This window comes from Myotis brandtii, unplaced genomic scaffold, assembly GCF_000412655.1.
Source record: "Myotis brandtii unplaced genomic scaffold, ASM41265v1 scaffold209, whole genome shotgun sequence".
NCBI lineage: Eukaryota > Metazoa > Chordata > Mammalia > Chiroptera > Vespertilionidae > Myotis > Myotis brandtii.
Window position 1 is genome coordinate 411939 of NW_005357806.1, and position 18434 is coordinate 430372.

At 38.6% G+C, this 18434-nt stretch overlaps 1 protein-coding gene across 1 annotated transcript in view; it reads right to left on the bottom strand.

Moving 5' to 3' along the window:
* IPO8 (importin 8) overlaps positions 1 to 18434 on the bottom strand; it is a 57889-nt gene that overhangs the window by 30572 nt on the left and 8883 nt on the right. The window contains exons 5-14 of the mRNA XM_014539236.1: positions 18265 to 18423; positions 16562 to 16718; positions 11858 to 11947; positions 10357 to 10451; positions 9664 to 9748; positions 8020 to 8154; positions 6309 to 6408; positions 2212 to 2288; positions 1820 to 1936; positions 950 to 1039 (exon numbers count right to left, since the gene is read on the bottom strand). Of these exons, the coding sequence (XP_014394722.1) occupies positions 950 to 1039; positions 1820 to 1936; positions 2212 to 2288; positions 6309 to 6408; positions 8020 to 8154; positions 9664 to 9748; positions 10357 to 10451; positions 11858 to 11947; positions 16562 to 16718; positions 18265 to 18423 (1105 nt within the window). The remainder of the gene's footprint in view (positions 1 to 949; positions 1040 to 1819; positions 1937 to 2211; positions 2289 to 6308; positions 6409 to 8019; positions 8155 to 9663; positions 9749 to 10356; positions 10452 to 11857; positions 11948 to 16561; positions 16719 to 18264; positions 18424 to 18434) is intronic.

An 18434-nucleotide genomic window follows, 5' to 3' on the forward strand; every position in this document is an offset into this window, starting at 1 on the left:
TTCTATAATTGAAACTTTGTTGCCTTTTGCGGAGGCTACAGCCGGCTGCGGGAAGCTTGGCTTCCTCCATCACTGGAGCAACCAAGCCTCTTGCTCGCTCCAGCTCCGTGGCTGCCGGCTGCCATCTTGGTTGGGTTAATTTGCATATAGTTGCTCTGATTGGCTGGTGGGCGTGGCTTAAGGAGCAGCGAAGTTATGGTCAATTTGCATGTTTGTCTTACATTAGTGTAGATCAGGGGTCCTCAAACTACGGCCCGCAGGCCATATGCAAATACAAATATTGTATTTGTTCCCGTTTTGCTTTTTTACTTCAAAATAAGATATGTGCAGTGTGCATAGGAATTTGTTCATAGTTTTTTTTTAAACTATAGTCCGGCCCTCCAACAGTCTGAGGGACAGTGAACTGGCCCCCTGTTTAAAAAGTTTGAGGACCCCTGGTGTAGATGTTGTGCTTAGCAAGAAATTTGTGTGTTGACGTAGTTATAAATACTAGGCTCTTAAATTAAAGTTCTATTTTTATTTCTTTCTCCATAAAATATATTGATTCTAGAAGTAATACACACTTAGAACACAAATAAGTTTACATGGATTATTAATTTCTTCACTCTACTAAGGTATATCTACCTAACATACTGGAAATCATAATCAAGTTTTTAGCTAAACTAGAATTTCATGCTCTTTTTGGACACTGAAAATTAATCAGTTTCTGAATTTCCATTGTACCATTGCAGTAACATCATCACTCATTACATGTTTTGCATATGCAGGAAGTGAGGGTAGGATAAAAAATGAAAACAGTTGGAATTAAAATCCATAAATCCCTCTATCTACTAGTTTGTTCTTTAGTCAGTTTGCCTCAATATGTGTCAATTTATCCAAAAACATTTAGTTCACTAATTATCTTAAAATGAAGATTTTAAGATATATAATGGAAATATGGAAAACTTACTCTAGCTCGAAGATATCCCAGATTAGACAATAATAATGGAAATACATGATTCTGCAGCAACAACTCCATTTGATCCTTGAATAAACTCTTCTGTTAGGAAATAGAAATTAAGTTTCAACTTATATATCCTAATAAAGTATGTTTATTATGACTTACACTTACTATACTTCTATTTCCAATTGTGTAAAACTATTTCACTGATATACTGCATGTTTTAAAACAAGACAAAAATAGCCCTGGCCTGTGTGGTTCAGTTGGTTGAGCATCATCCCATGCACCAAGAGGTTGCTGGTTCGATCAGATTTTGGGCTTGATCCCAGGTGAGGGGGTGTGCAGGAGGCAGCTAATCAATATTGCTCTCTCTCTCTCCCTCTCTTCTTCTTTCTCTCTAAAGTCAATTTTTTTTTAAAAATTATTTTTTTTAAAGATGCCCATCCGGTGTGGCTCAGTGGTTGAGTGTCAACATTTTAACTAGGAGGTCACAGTTCAATTCCTGATCAGGGCACATGCCCAGGTTGCAGGCTCAGTCTCCAGTGGGGATGTGCAGGAGGCAGCCAAAAAATGATTCTCTCTCATCATTGATATTTCTCTCTCTCTCTCCCTCTCCCTTCCTTTGTAAAATCAATAAAAATATATTATTTTTAAAAGAGACAAAAACAGTACCTTAAATATAATTTGATACTGATTGATTTTGGTAAGAACAAAGTCAAAAGTTCTTTTTAACTCAAGATACAGGTGACAAAAAGAATATTTACAGTCAACTCAATTATGCAGAAGCAGTCACCAGTTTTAAATTATCCGTAACTTTCATATTCTCACATTTGCCAGTGCTTCACAATTTTAAGTAAATTAAATTATAAGTAACTTAACCTTCAATAAAATATCAGCTAGGGAACCAATCACATGCAGGGCTCCATCTTTCTTCCTCGGGTCAAAGTTTGGGTCTGTTAGGATTTGATAACAGAATGCCATCATTTTTGGCAAGACCTAAAGAAATAGAAGAATCCATTTCAGTCTACATTAGCTTTCCTTATATTACTATAGTATTATTTATATACAATGTACAAATTTTCAAAATTAAAGCATTTTACTGTGTTTCATGAAGTATTTATAATGAAGAAAACAAAATAACCCTTTGCCCTTACTAGGATAATAAAATATTCTTAAAGTGACAGATTATAACTAATAAGACAATTTTTCAAATACTAGGGTTATATTAGAGTATCAACTCAACACAGGATTTAAAAAGAATAACTATGTACCTCTTTTCTTTTCTTTGCAGCAGTATATAAGAGAGTCTGGGCTGCTGTGGTAGGAGAAGCATAATCTTCAAAAATGTCTAAGATTTTAAAAGATTAAACCATTTTAGTAAAAAATACAATTACTTAATACGGATTTTAAATCTGATTAATCACTATTCCAAAATCAAGAAAAAAACAACAGTCCACATATGACATTGCTTTACAGAATAAAAAAAGCTACAAGATACATTGTCAGTGTTTTCTCTAAGGGTATATCATCAAGTGTTTTCATGCACAAGAGTATATATCAAACTCTACAGGGCTTACCTTTTTAAACAATCATATATATATATAACCCTAATATGCAAATAGACCAAACAGCAGAACAACCAAACAACCGAATAACCGGTCACTATAATGTGCGCTGACCACCAGGGGGCGCGCGTGGAACATGGCGGGCATCAGCTGTGACGGGATGGTGGAGCAGGTGAGCAGGGGCACCAGACCAAGGCGGGGCTCCGGTCGCTGTCATCAGGGCCTCTGGTGGTTACTGAAAATTCTTTGCTCCCATGCACTGCGGTCTCGCCCAGCGCTCGCACCTGCTGCCAGCGCCAGCCCTGCTCACACCCACTGTTGGCACCGTAGCAGCCACTCACACCTGCTGCTGACACCCAGCACCGGCCCCGATCGCTCAGCGCCGTCAGCAAGTGCGAGCAGCGGCTGCTGGCCCAGATGGCCCCTCAGGGCTTCTCCACCTCTCCCTGCTCCTGAGGGGCGATCAGGGCCAGCAGCCGCCTCTCACACCCACTGCCAGCAATGGACCCACTCACACTCGGAGCGGGCGCCAGAGCCGCCACTCACACTCACTGCTGGCGCCTGGTGCCAGCCTCAACCGCTTCACGCCATCAGAGGGTGCAAGCGGGGCCGGCACTGTCAGCGTGTGGGAGTGGCAGGGGTGGGAGCGGGGCTGCCGGCAGACAGGGGACCGGGGGCCGTGGTGGGAGGGGCCAGGCAAGAGACCCACCCCTGTGCCCACTGCAGCCTCACGGCCCACACCATGCATGAATTTGTGCACTGGGCCCCTAGTAGTAAAGAAATATATTAAATACATTTTAGGCACAGCTGCTTCACAGAGGATAGGAAAAGTGCTGTATCTCTATCAAAAAACAATAAAGATTTATTTAGTGCTTACTATGTGCCAGGCATTGTTTGTAGGCTCTGGGGACACAAAGATCAAACAAAAACAGTTCATGGAGTTTATAAGGTGAGAGTAAGGAACATTCTACACATATACACACATGCACACATAATAGGTCAGGCTAAGAACAAATGTACAACAGGGTAAAGAGAAACATAGAGAGTGTGAAGTGCTACTTTAAATAGGGTGTCAGGGAAAGCCTCTCCAATTCTCAATTAAGGTAACACTTAAGTAGAAATTGAAGGAGAAATCTCTACAAGGAACTCTAAAGATAAAGCAGAGGAAACAGCAAGTGTAAAAGTCCTGAGGGACTGCTGGATAGCTCTTGGCCCTGTCAACAAGTATTCAAGGGGTATCTGTTTGAATATACACGTATGTAAAACAGATCACTTAACTACATGAAAATTTCAGAATAGGCAGTTTTATGTAAGAATATGAAAACTTGATAAGTATCTGATATATCCATATTTAAATATAAAAATAAAACCAAATCTACGTCTTTGCCTCAAAATATAAAACACAAACATGATAATACTAACAACTCACATTTACTGAGTACTTACTCTGTGGCAGGCACTATACTAAGGTTTTTCCCAGCATGTAGCATTCTACACCAAGCTGTTAAATAACTAACTATGTGTATTATCCCACTTACTCCATCCAGCACTACTGTCATTGCCTGCTTTATAGCTGAAAACATTGCATCTCAGAGGCATTAAGTGCTGTGCCCACAGTCCCCCGAGTGAGTGACCACGCCAGCACCACACCCAGGTTGCCTTAACATCAAAGCCTGAGCTCCTGTACTTTATACCAAATGCAAAAGCTTCATTATTAGAAGCAGATAATACCTTTAGATAGGAAAGTTTTGTTCATATAAACAACTGCAAGTGACAAAAATATAAAAAGAAAACGAATGCCATAGCTGTTCTTCCCTATAGTTATCCCAAAGTAAAATATACATCCTATTAATAAAAGCCTATGTCAGCGGTTCTCAACCTGTGGGTCGCGACCCCTTTGGCAGTCGAACGACCCTTTCACAGGGGTCACCTAAGACCATCCTGCATATCAGATATTTACATTACAATTCATAACAGTAGCAACATTACAGTTATGAAGTAGCAACGAAAATAATTTTATGGTTGGGTCACAACATGAGGAACTGTACTGAAAGGGCCAGAAGGTTGAGAACCACTGGCCTATGTGGTTGTCACGCCCTCACGCCATGATGCCCTCATGCCCCAACGAGCAATCACGAGGAGGCTGCGTGCACAGCGGGCATGAGTGGGCAGTCGGGGCTGCGGGCGCACATGGGTGGGTGGGGGCTTGACGCTGCATGTGTGGTACGGAGGCGGGGCCCGCGGCTTCAGCCTATCTCTTTGGGGCAATCCATCAAGGAGCCCTGGATGGGTGGGAGGGCCCTACCTCTTTGGGGTGATCTATCGTGGGGCTCCCACACTATGAGAGGGCACAGGCCAGGCTGGGGGAACCCCCCCCACCCCCGCCCCAAGTGCACGAATTTCATGCACCAGGCATCTAGTATCAAATAATAGCCATTGCATTCTAGTTCCCAGAAGGAAATGGTTAAAGAAAAAGCATTTCAGCTAGTCTTGAGTTATCCACATTCTCTTCTAGTCAATAAAATGTAAATTCTGTCAATCAACACTCATAGCTCTTAATTATTTTATTTCTATAAACTTCATATCTTATTTTATATGAAGAATAAGTGAAATAATGTAGCTTTCTGAAAGCTAAACACTCTGCACATTACAAAAAATAAAGGTATCACAGAAAAGATAAACACTGAAAGAATATAATGACAAAGAGAAGACTGGCTAATCACTCTGTTCCTAGAAAAACAAAAGCACCAGGAAGGGAGGAAATCATGTCCACGTGTAATGATTTTTAAAAGGAAAGAGTAGAACGGAGGGATAAAGCAAATGGTAAATATCATTTCTCATTCATTGGCTTTTCCTGTACTTTGTCTCTAGATAAGAGGCACTTCCTCATTTACTGAATCAAATAGTACTAACACAGAGCACTGTAAAAACAATCTAGCATCTACACCAGTAGCATCAATACCAGTAGGCTTAACTCAAGTAGCCAGAGACACCTGGTCCACAAGGGAAAGCAATGCATTGCCAGTTTTATCAATTATTTATTTCAACATTTATTGAAGACATACTAGAGGCAAACACTAGTAGAGGACTGTAGAGATGTAGAAGGAATGGAGAATGCAAAATAAAGCAAATAAATAAGATACAGCCCCTGACCTCAGATAGCTCTAAGTTGTGGGAGAAACTGAGGTACACAAATAACATTTCACTATGTGAAGGGTTTGAGTATTCCATGATGCAATTAATTCAAACCAGAGATACGGAAATGAACTCAGGCAATCTACACAGTTCAAGAGCTTCCAGGAAAATCCAAGCTAAATGGACCCTCCTCCCCTTCCCAGAGAACTGAGCTACATAGTGCAACCACTGTGGGTAATCTCATTCCCTTGTGGAAAACTTTATCTCTAAGATAAGGAGGCAAACTAAATTGGGGTGCTCTTAAAATATGCAGAAATCCAAAGGATCTGCCAGACTGAGCACAGCCCAATCTACAAATGGGTACCCCAAAAGGCTCAGAGAGGGATGGTCCCTGCAGATCAGCATCACAATAGAAAAGATTACAGATGGCGCCAAGACTTCTTCAGCCCCATAGCATGGATACATAAAGCAGCTTTTCATCTCCCACACCCAAAGGCCTCAAGTTCATTGGTTCAACAGAACATCAAACTCTCAGGAGTTTCAAAGGTTATCGTGCAAAGCAGAACTTGGGGAATTTAACAAAGTAATAAAATCTCCTTAAAATACAAATTTAGGTCTATTACTTTACGTATCCAGGAACTAACGAGGAAAAAAACCATCTCGATTACCGAATTTCATCCTTATGTACTCATAGGGATCTTCTTGCCACAGCTCCTCATCCTCATCTTTATAACACATCACAGAAAAAATCACATCTTCAGAGATATTCTAAAAAGGAAAAAAACAAAACAGCAACTGGGTACAGCTATTCAAATTTGGGTAACACTAATAATGGATTTACTGACTGCCTTTATGATGTTAGTTTTCCAAACTGCACTATTAATCTTCCTATTAAGCTTGCAGCAGCTAAGGTGGGAGCAGGAAAGCAAGAGCTTAGAGTGGGGGTAGAGGGTGAGGGGATGACGGAGTGAGGGGTGGGGTTAAACATAAGTTTGTTTTTAAACAACAATTGATTAAAGATATAGAGAAAGATGAATGTAAATGCTATTTTTTGAAGCAACAGAAAGGATAATGAAGTTTTACTAACAAATCAGTAGTAAGCATACCTTGACTCTTTAAGAAGAAATAAATATCAAGCAAAGGTTATATTTACTATTATATTTCTTTTTTGCACATTTTTACATTTCCATTTGGTTCTAAATGTCAACATATCAACAATATTAAAATTTTCTTTTCTTCCATTTACAAAAACCTAATTTCCTACTCTACAAATGCAGGTTTCAGGGGGAAAAGAAAAAACCACATCTGTATGTCCACTGCTGCTAATGCTCTACTAAGCCCTTTTGTGCTCCAGCAATTACATATGTAAAAACAGAACCATCTCGCCCTGGCCAGTGTGGATCAGTTGGTTGGAGCATCATTCCATACACCAAAGGTGCGGAGTTTAATCCCCGGTCAGGGCACACACGGGGAAGGCAAAATCAATGTTTCTCTCTCAGATCAATGTCTCTCTCTGTCTCTGTCTCTCTCTCTCTCCCTTCCTCTTTCTCTAAAATTAACAAGCATGTCCTCAGATGAGAATTAAAAAAAACAAAAACCACAGAACCATCTCTTAAATAAATTAAGTATTTCTAAGAGAAAAAATTCAGCCTAAGGATCCGTTTCTTATTCCTACATTACAGTCATGTAAAATTAAGGTCAAAGCCATCAAGTAGAAAATATACTATCGCAATTAATCCTTACTTTACAGAAACACAGCAAATAAAATGAAACTAGTTATCTATTAATTGCAAAGAAATGACCCCTGTTTGATCAAGGAGACTAGGCAAATATAATTAAGATGTCCACAGAAAACAATGCAAAAAATATTATGTTGTTAAGACCTGTAATAAGATAACACTAAATGAATTCTAACCTGGACACCAAAGGCAAAGAAAAGGAATTTCTTTTTCTTTTTCGATACCATCTTAGAGATTAGAATTCAAGAATTTACAGTTTTAAGGGAAAAAATTTCCATTCCTGACATTGTTGAATTACCCAAAATTGTCTGCATGCAAATAGGAATTTATTTATTAATGGCCTGTAATTTTTCATTCCCATTTGTCCTTTGATTAAATAACAATGTGGAATTCTATCTTTAAGTAAACAATTAAGCAAGGTCAACTGAATCCAAGTCCTCCAACTCATAAAACTTGGAAGTTTTCACTCTTCTCATACTTAAATTTCCAAGCCCTTCATATCAGATATGACTGCATTCATTTGTAATTATTAATGGAAATAAAAATATATTCAGCATAAAATATGGAATTAGTAACACTTTGTCTAGAAAACCGAATTTAACCAGAGAATAATTTTAGAGAACTGCTCCCTGACACTCACCTGTATGTGTGGCTTCATCTGCTTCCACGTTACAGAGTGAACAACCCCTTGGTTGAGATAGTTGAATGCTTGCTGAAGAACCCGAGGGGCGATGTACTCTTTCTGTCTATATTGGTCTAAAATTTTTAGTAGTACCTATAGGAAAATAGAAAGAGAATATGTACAATTTTAAGGTTAAGGGGAGGGGCATTTAAGGCATGACCTAAAACCCAGAATGCATAAAGATAAAAACTAACAGATGTTAAGGGAAGTCAGTATTTTGTGAGAAAGCGCCAGGGCAGTTTTAATTATTAGACAAGGTCATGTTATATGGAACAGTGCCTCACTGTAATTTCCAGCCATATGTCCTACTTCTAACCTATGGAACTACTCAGAGTAAGTCTTCGCTCTATTCCACATACTAGTTATTCAAATACATTAAGACTTCTGTTAAAAAAACAACAACAGACTTGACTAAATGAACATTGAAAACAACCATACAGCAAAAGACAGCACAAACAGATTTTAACATTTGATAAAGGTGCATTTCAAACCAGGAGAGAAACAGTTAAATTATCAAAAAATAGAAGACATCTGGCATGTTCAGGGTGGTACGGCCGTGGACTCAAATAAATAGTATTGGGACAACTATATTAACCCTCTGAACAAAAATTAAGTTGATTCCCTAACTAAACTTCATACCAAAATAAATTCTAGATGGCGAAATATTTAAACAAACAAAAAAAAATGAAAGCATAAAATTCCTAGAAGAAAATATGGAAGAATTTTCTTTTAGAATCTCAGACAACGGAAAGTCTTTATAAACATAACACAAAACTGAGAAATTATTTTTTTTTGAAATTATTTTTTTAAAGATTGATTAAAAAGAGAGAGATTGTTTATATAAAAGGAACCATGCCCAAAGCAGCCATGACTATCCCGAGAACTCTCAGTCAGAGGTAATAAAACAAAGTCCAAGGTTTCTAATATCTGGTCTCCAGAGTTCTGCCCTATAGCAAGCCTATTAAATGAACTGGTGAATAAATAAAAAGGGTTCTTTCAAAACAAGTACAGAACTTATAAATTCGGAACATAAATTCAGTTCAAGTTGTGTAAAATCCAGGTTGATAAAAGTGTCAGAGTCCTGCCATCATCTCTGCAGTGTTCAGCAATGCAGGCTAAAAATGGATGCTGTTCTTTCACTGCATAGAAATGGTTCCCAAACTTCCATAAAAAAATATGTAAGTTCTCAGCTGAAATTCTTAACTTCTGAGCTCAGCTTCTCTTGAAATAGATCAATTCGTATTCCATGAACTCTTATGATATAAAAGCTTGGAATAAAGAGGTGAGGCTCAAAGAAATAGAGGGTAGGAAACTCATAGGAAGTCAGAACATTAATAGAAGAATCCAATCTAATACTGGTGACTGCTACAGCAGGATCAACAAACTTAAAAGGTTTGAGTCCAGCCTCTAGCTGTCTAGAAGGGCACTTCTTGTAGCAGCTGCCTAGGCCACTTGGTTCTAAAACTAATTGCAGTGCATTAAACTCCCAGAGCTACCATTTCATCCCCTATCAATATGTAACAAGATAATATGTTTGTAACCTACTTTTATATAGATAGAAATGCCTTAACTACTTCTATTTTAAAAGCGTAAGTTTATTACCTGCTGAATTCCCACTGCATAGGTTTTCAAAAAGAATTCAGAAAATTCAAAGTATTCTTTTGTGACATTTCCTGGGCTTCCATATCTTAAAATAGAAAGAGAAAATGTTTAAATACTGTGAATTGTTTAAACCAGCATGTTCACTAGTTTAAATACAGTCCTTTGTTGAAAGATGCATTCTATTGGGGCAGAAAACTAACACTTTCTCTTCTTTTCACAAGCCCCAAAGGAAATCATGAAAAGCTATCCTTTGACTCTGGGTCATACTTAAAATTTCAGAAAGAAACTTCCACCTATTTAATTAACGATGATCCCCTAAATGTGAAATATTTCAAATAAAGTTATATCTAACATGTTTTCCAATAAATGCTTCTATAATTAAATTTGACTAACTTTCCTATGGAGCTGAATTACTAAGCACCTTCTTGTACAATTCCTGGATACTTCCAATAAACTAAACAATGTCATTTTCCATTCTTTTTATAGAAAAATAGAAAGATTCAGAGAAGACTGAGCACCTCATTATGATCTCAAAGTCAATGATCACAATTAAAACAGAGGGTGACTTTTTGCCCTCTATGGCACTAAAGACAAATAACCATATACTCTGGGCCATCAAGGGACCTATCCAACTTTATTATATCCAATACTGGGATACTGACCTAAGATCATAAATCTAATACAGAGAATTACCGTTCAAAAAGACGAGCTACAATATGCAGCGCCCACTTCTTACACTTCCACCAGACTAGTTCTGGTCGATCATCCTCATCAATTTGCATAGTCTCCTAAAAGGACAAAAACACCCAGATGACATTTCTGCATAACAAAAGGTTTATGTCAATAACAGGCAGAATAAATCTTGCTATAGACCAAGTAATATTAATTGTGAATTTAGATTGCCATATAAATGCAAATTCCTTCTTAAAAAATTGCGAGGTAGAAATTAAATAAGCAAAGTAAATTTCAACTAACCAATGCTCCTGTTCACATTTATCTCCCATCTTCAAAAGGCCCAAATAAGTAGAAAACAAACACAAAATACCAATTCACTTGAGGAAACTCTGAGATGACAGAAAGGTCCTACCATGTCATCTGGAGCTGGTGTCAGTAACACAAGTGCATGTTTGCCATAATTCACTGAGCTGTTCAATAAGTTCTGTGCATTTATGTATATAACTTAAACTTAAATATAATTTGTCCCAAAATATGAATAAGAGAAAAGTACTGCACATTTGAAGACAACCTTAAATGTTAAAATATTTTATATTTTTTAATTGAATTGGATTAGTTATCTCAGTTAATTTGATAAGTGAACTATAGCATCACTGTTACTGCAGATAAAAATGAGACACCATCTTTCACCCATCACACTGGCAACTTAGACTTTTATGTAAAATATTCTCAGTCACTGATTATTGAAGTGTAAGCCAGGGCAATGTTTCTGGAGAGTACTTTGCAAGATCTGTCAAAGTCTTAAACCTTCCAGGAGTCAATCCAAAGAAAATAATCATGTATGTCAGGAGTCCTCAAACTACGGCCCGCAGGCCACATGCAAATACAAATATTGTATTTGTTCCCATTTTGTTTTTTTACTTCAAAATAAGATATGTGCAGTGTGCATAGGAATTTGTTCATAGTTTTTTTTTTAAACTATAGTCCGGCCCTCCAACGGTCTGAGGGACAGTGAACTGGCCCCCTGTTTAAAAAGTTTGAGGACCCCTGATGTATGTGCATAAAAATTTAAACTACATCCTTATAGTTAAAATACTAAAAAACTAAATCTAAATGCCCAGAAAATGAAGCATTCAACAAAAATGATAGAGTTTAAAAACATTTGTATCATAAAAAATATTTATAAAAGATTTTAAGTGAAAAATAAATTTCAAATCAGTGCCTACATATACCATTTTTATAAATAAAAGATGGTTGTATATAGACATAGAGAAAAAAAAAAGCTAGAAGAATAAATACCAGTTCTCAAAAATGTTTTTTAGCATTTTAGTAGGAAAAAGGTAGTTATTTTATTAGTTTTGCTTACCTGGACAGTCCCAACATGAGTATGTTTTATTAATTATTTTTACTACAGTAGTAATTTTTTCCCCAGATAGGCTAAGATCATAAATCAGTCTACCACAAATATCCCAAACCCACATTTTCACAGTTTTTCTTAGGAACAGAAGCTCTTTCTTACAGGGGGAACTGTCCTGTCAATAATAGCTCGAAAGATCTCCATCCACGTTGTCATGGTTTGGTTATTCACCAGCTGAAGAGGCAACGCATACTGAAAACAAAAGAACACCACCGTCAGCAGTCATGCCTCCCTCCACAAGCCAGCAATCTCAGCTATACTGGAAGGTTGAAATACATGAAATGGCTAACGTTTGACCATGAAAATAGTAATTTCATATGGTTTAACCTAAAATTTAATTTTAATTTTTAAATCTAGAAGTATATATGCTATGAATTGTTTCCTCTGAGCTACTATTTTAAATGAAAATAAATTTTAATACAGTAAGGTCTCATTTATTCAGCGTGAGATTCCAGGTAAGTGATTTTTACCATTTACCCCTTTGTCAAACTTTTCACTTCAACCACTTTTTTCCCAACTTTATTGAGATACTAGTGACCCAGTGCACAGATTCATGTATATTGAAAGGAAATTAATTAGAAGAAATATGTTAATATCACTATTGGCCCTTTCTCTAAATAGAAGTGTTAACCAAATTCACGATCAACAATGACAGATCAAAACACACGTGCAGTTGGCGCCAGCAAGAACTTTATATGTATCGCGCATGCGCGAGTCTACTTAGCCTCTTACATATATATAGAAAAACTTGCTTAATTAGACCTGCTTTCTGATTTAGCTAAACTTTTTCCAGCCCAGTGAAGCACCCCAACTTCTCTTTCAGGTAATTGTCAGCAACACAGCAGTAAATATCAACACAAAGCAGATTATTATTGTAGATCATGCAGGGAGAACAAAAGGCAAAATATTTAACAGTAGCAGTGTTTGACTATATTCTGCGCAGTGAGAAAACCTGAAGTCATTTTCAAGTTCCACCATTTCTTACTTCTTTTCAGTCGGGTCAAGTTTCTAAACTTTCTAAATCTCCATTTTCTGGTTAATGAAAAGAGAATAGGATTCCACTGAGTCTCCTATCTACCTACTCCAGGACTTCTGTGAGGATCAAATGAGATGAGGCATGGGAAAACGCTTCACAGACATTTGGTTAAAGTGTAAAATGCTTGCACCTGGCTATAAAGCAAGTCATGTTCCTGGCCTGAAGAAACTCCAAGGAGGCTAGTCACTAGGGAGAGAAAGCCGGGCGTTGTCATGTGACGTCATTACCCGGCACCCACAGTCACCGTTTCCAGGCTCGCCTGGGCTGTGGGCCGCATTTTGCACCATGGGTCTTGGCAGCATTGGCTGCAATTTGGTGGGGTGTAGCTCCAGAGTGGTGGCAGGGCCTGTGTCCCACTTGGGGGAAGCCGAGTGTTGGTTTGTCAGCGCCAGGTCCATAGTGCCATTTATTTTTAAATGGCCAGTGCATGTCATGGCAGCTCCTGCGTTGAGCATCTGTCCCTGGTGGTCAGTGCGCATCATAGCTACCAGTTGGACGGATGGACACTTAGCCTTTTATATATGGAGATAATTGACATATAACACTGTGTGTGTATATTTAGGTACACAATGTGATATTTGATACATATATACAGTAGGTCCTCAGGTTACGTAGGAGATCCGTTCCTATGGTGTGACGTAATGTGATTTTCGCCATAAGTCAGAACCCACCTACATAAGCACCTACATCATTCACATGGAGCACATACACAGCAGTAATGAAGTGAAACAGTAAAATAAATTTAAGAGAGATAATTCCTGACCTTTACTTGTAGTAAATAAATAATAAAAAACATAAAGCACAAATGTACATATGTCGAAATGACGGAACTTTTTTTTTTATAAAAACTGTAAATGGGAGATGGCGACGTAATCACGAAATGACATATGTCGAGTCCAACGTAACCCGAGGACTGCCTGTATATGAGAAATGATTACCACAATAAGATTATTTTTACTACAGTAAGATTATTTTTACTACAGTTAACCCCTCTATCACCTCACATAATTACCTATTTTGTAATGAGAACTCATTTTAACCACTTTAATGAAAATCTTTACCTCATGAAACATTTTTTTTAACTACTTTCATCTACACTGTGGCATACCATAGCCACTATATTACTGTAGGTCCCCCTTGCTACACTGTAAGTAAAGTGAGATGAGGCAATACTGTCTCTGCATCCATGCCTTCCAAAACCTGCTACATGCTAAGGACATAATGATAAGAAGGAGACTCACACTCTAGTTGGGGTGCGGGGGGACATATATAAACAAGGAATTACACTATGGTGTTATACAGTGGACAGGTAAGAGCTGCGCAGTATTGATGACGGCATACAAGAGGACCACCTAATCCAGCCTGGTAGTAGCAGGGATAACTTTCTGGAAGGATGTGCAAGCTGAGACCTGGAGAAAGAGCACAGATCGGCCAGGGTGTAAAAGGGAGAAGAGTGCTCCAGGCAGAAATACAGTATTTTAAAGGCTTGGAAGAGAGGGCATGACCTGTTCATGAAGCCAAAAGAATTGCAGCATGGCTAGTGTAAAGCACAAAGGTGAGAATGGTAAAAGGTAAGGTGGAGAGATGAAGAGTTTTGTGGGCCATGTTAAGTCCACACTCTATGCTCTTGGTGCAATGGGTAGTTTGGGCTTGAGATCGGGACAGAGGAGAAGCAGGCTGAGGGTTGGGGGAGAATGACAATGAGTTCATTTTTTTATCCTCACCTGAGGATATGTTTATTGATTTGAGAGAGAGAGAGAGAGGAATGAAGAGAGACAGACATTGATCAGACATTGATCGGTTGCCTCCCATACATGCCCTGACCAGGGATCAAACCCACAACCTAGGTAGGTGCCCTGACCAGGAATTGAACCTGAAACCTTTTTGGTATATGAATGACATTCCAACCAACTGAGCCACCCGGCCAGGGCATGAGTTCACTTTTGGACAAACTAAGTTCTAAAGTATGTATGAAGCCCTAACCGGTTTGGCTCAGTGGATAGAGCGTCGGCCTACAGACTCAAGGGTCCCAGGTTCGATTCCAGTCAAGGGCATGTACCTTGGTTGCGGGCACATCCCCAGTAGGGGGTGTGCAGGAGGCAGCTAATCAATGTTTCTCTCTCATCCAATTGAGTTCACTTTTGGACAAACTAAGTTCTAAAGTATGTATGAAGTACCCAAATGCTCTGTACACAATCTATAGTAATAAAAGGGTAATATGCTAATTAGACCGGACGTCTTCCAGACATCCTTCCGGATAAAGCCACAGTGGTAGGGGCCAAGGCAGAGGCGGTTAGGGGCAATCAGGCCAGCAGGGGAGCAGTTAGGGGGCAATCAGGCTGGCAGGGGAACAGTTAGGGGCATCCGGCCAGCATGCAGAGGTGGTTAGGGATGATCAGGCAGGCAGGCAGGAGAGCAGTTAGGAGCCAGCAATCCGGGACTGCGAGAGGGATGTCGGAAACCCCCCGAGGGTCCCAGATTGGAAAGGGTTCAGGCCGGGCTGAGGGACACACACCCCCCTGCCACCCCCCGAGGGTCCCAGATTGGAGAGGGTTCAGGCCGGGCTGAGGGACACACACCCCCCTGCATGAATTTTGTGCACCAGGCCTCTAGTATTTAATAAATGCTAGACAAAGTCAATTTAATTATATCATACTTTTCAAAACATATATATTTCTGCCTCTTCCCAAATTGTCAATCACTTCTTACTTACACTATCACTGTAATTATACCTCTGAAAGCCTTCTAAATCTGCTTTGAGGATACCCAGCAGGAGCATACTACTTTAGTAGCATATAATAGATAACCCAAATCATTTAAAATGTTGAGATTTTTCACTAGTTTTTTAGGTTTTTAGCATGTATATGTTGGAAAAAAAAAAACATTTTAGATTTTGCCCTCTTAGCTCAAGTAGACATAGAAGTTTGGGGACAATTATTTCATCAGCCTCTGGTTGACTTCCTGATTTCTGGCTATACTTCTCCCAGTGGAAAAGGGAATAAATGGGATGTTACTATATCTAATGGCAAAATATCTCACTGAACGCTTGCCTCAGAGTAAAGTGATTCTCCTGAGGAAAATTTCTGAACAGTGCTTTAATAAAAAGGCAAAGGCACCATACATCTTCCTTCCCTATTACTTGAAAAAAAGAGGGTGGAGAATATATTTTCCTAGTATCCCAGTTTCTTATCTCTCCTCAGATTTGCCTCCTTCTCCCTTCCCTCTCTCCCCAAAAAAGGCTGAGCTGAAAACAAAATCTGCCTCAAACTATCTCTATTAAAAGGTTAAAAGGCTAAAAATATAAATCTTTATTGAAGTGAAATATTCTGAAAGTGCAAAACTACTTTGTTAGCTTTAAATTAGGTCAAATGCAAACAAACTACCATCAGTATGATTTCCCACTAAAAGGGAGTATGTTTTTTTCCTTCCTCTTCTCCTATAATCATAACTAATTCACAGGCAGATGCTATGGACAGATGAGTCAAGTAATCAGGTTCTAGGGCAGTTAACTCCCCTGGTTCTCCCATACCCAGCACTTCAGACACTGGAGTACAAGCCATACGGACATTGACTCTCAGCTCTGACACTCGGATAACTTTGCACAATCAGGTTAATTTCTGTGAGCCTGTTCTCCCATAAGGATTTTTTTTAAAGAAATACGTGTGAGAATATATAAGAAATGTTAACAATAACTGACACTTATTGAGCATCTTCCATGTGTGAGGCAGAAAAGCAAGGCCCCAAATTTGTCTTCTACAATAGACACTTACCTGAACAAGTGCATAAAAGATTTTCAAAATCTGTTTCTGTAGTAACACAGAATAATGTGAGGAATCGGGAAGGAGCTGCATGATTTGATGTTGAATACGAGGCAGAAATATTTGCATTGCTGCTATAAGAGGCTCTCTTTCCTCTGCTTTCTTATATCTACATGAGCAAAAACAAAAAGAGAGAAAAATAATTGCCCCCCCTTGCAAAAGAACTATAAATAATGAAAAAATATATACATATTTTAAAAACTATATAGAGCTAGCCAAACAAAAACATTCCAACCATTGGCTTACATTTTCTGTTTGAATTGTTAGAATAAACATGGAAGAACTTCAAAAGAACACATCCCTCTTTTAGGCAGAATACCGAAAATCATACTATAAATAAATAGACTAGTTTCAAGTCTATTTTGTGACTTTCCTAAATAAATTTTTCTACTATTTAATTTAATTTTCATCATACCACAATCCTTCCTACAAAATACAATTTGATATGTCTGTTTAAATAGATATTCTTATATAACAAATAATGTGGGGAAATACATTCCTTCTCACAATATTCTAAATTAAGACGTTAAAGTAGTTTACAAATGTACATGCCATTAGGTCACTTCAATTGCCACAAATCTAAAATATCTTCTAAAAATTCTACAGTGCCCTGACCGGTTTGGCTCAGTGGATGGAGCATCGGCCTGCGGACTGAAGGGTCCCAGGTTCGATTCCAGTCAGGGGCATGTACCTTGGTTGCGGGCACAGCCCCAGTGGGGGGTGTGCGGGAGGCAGCTGATCGATGTTTCTCTCTCATCCAATGTTTCTGACTCTCTATTCCTCTCCCTTCCTCTCTGTAAAAGATCAATGAAATATATTTTAAAAAAAAATAAAAAATAAAAAAAATAAAAATTCTACAGAGCATGAACTAACCAGCTTGTAAAAAGGTCTACAGGACTTTGTGTGTGTAAGTAGCAATCCTCTCCGAAACCAGAAAGCAATGCTATTAAACGTCGTACTTGTCTCCCACCTCCCAAGCAGCTTTTATGCAAAACAGTCACTAGCAAAGAAACTTTAATATTTTCTATTTTGCCGAAACCGGTTTGGCTCAGTGGATAGAGCGTCGGTCTGTGGACTGAAAGGTCCCAGGTTCGATTCCGGTCAAGGGCATGTACCTGGGTTGCGGGCATATCCCCAGTAGGAGATGTGCAGGAGGCAGCTGATCGATGTTTCTCTCTCATCGATGTTTCTGACTCTCTATCTCTCTCTCTTCCTCTCTGTAGAAAATCAATAAAATATATTTTTAAAAAAATAATAATAATATTTTCTATTTTGCCTCCAAAAAGTTAAATGTTTGCTGTACTTAATAATGTGCTCACTTGAAGACAAATGTTAAGATACCTCTGTATCAGAATTCCCCAGGAAAGCTGTTAATAAGTTGTCCTCTGAAACTAGCAAATAATTTTTGAAAAGCACTGCAATATCATATCGTATCACTGCCATATCATATCGTATCACTGCCTCAAAGATTAGCATGTACATTAACAGATTAAAGGTTCTTTAAATAACTGTAGTAAATAAACATGTTTGTGCTTATCCACCATTTGCCAAACTAACCTGATCCCCCCAGAACACCCAGCACAACCCGTCTATGCAATTTAATTCTTTTTAAGTACCACAAGGCTGATATTTTTAGCCAATGGAAATCAACTTACTCATATGTCTTCACCAGTTGATACAGACATAATAAACTGCCAAGCCAGCTTCCGCTGCTCTGTGACTGCAAGTAATAGTCTATCTTGTCGACTACTGCTGGCCAGTGACCGGGGAAATCGCATTTAATGATGGCACGGAGACACATTGTTAACTGGACTCTATAAGGTGG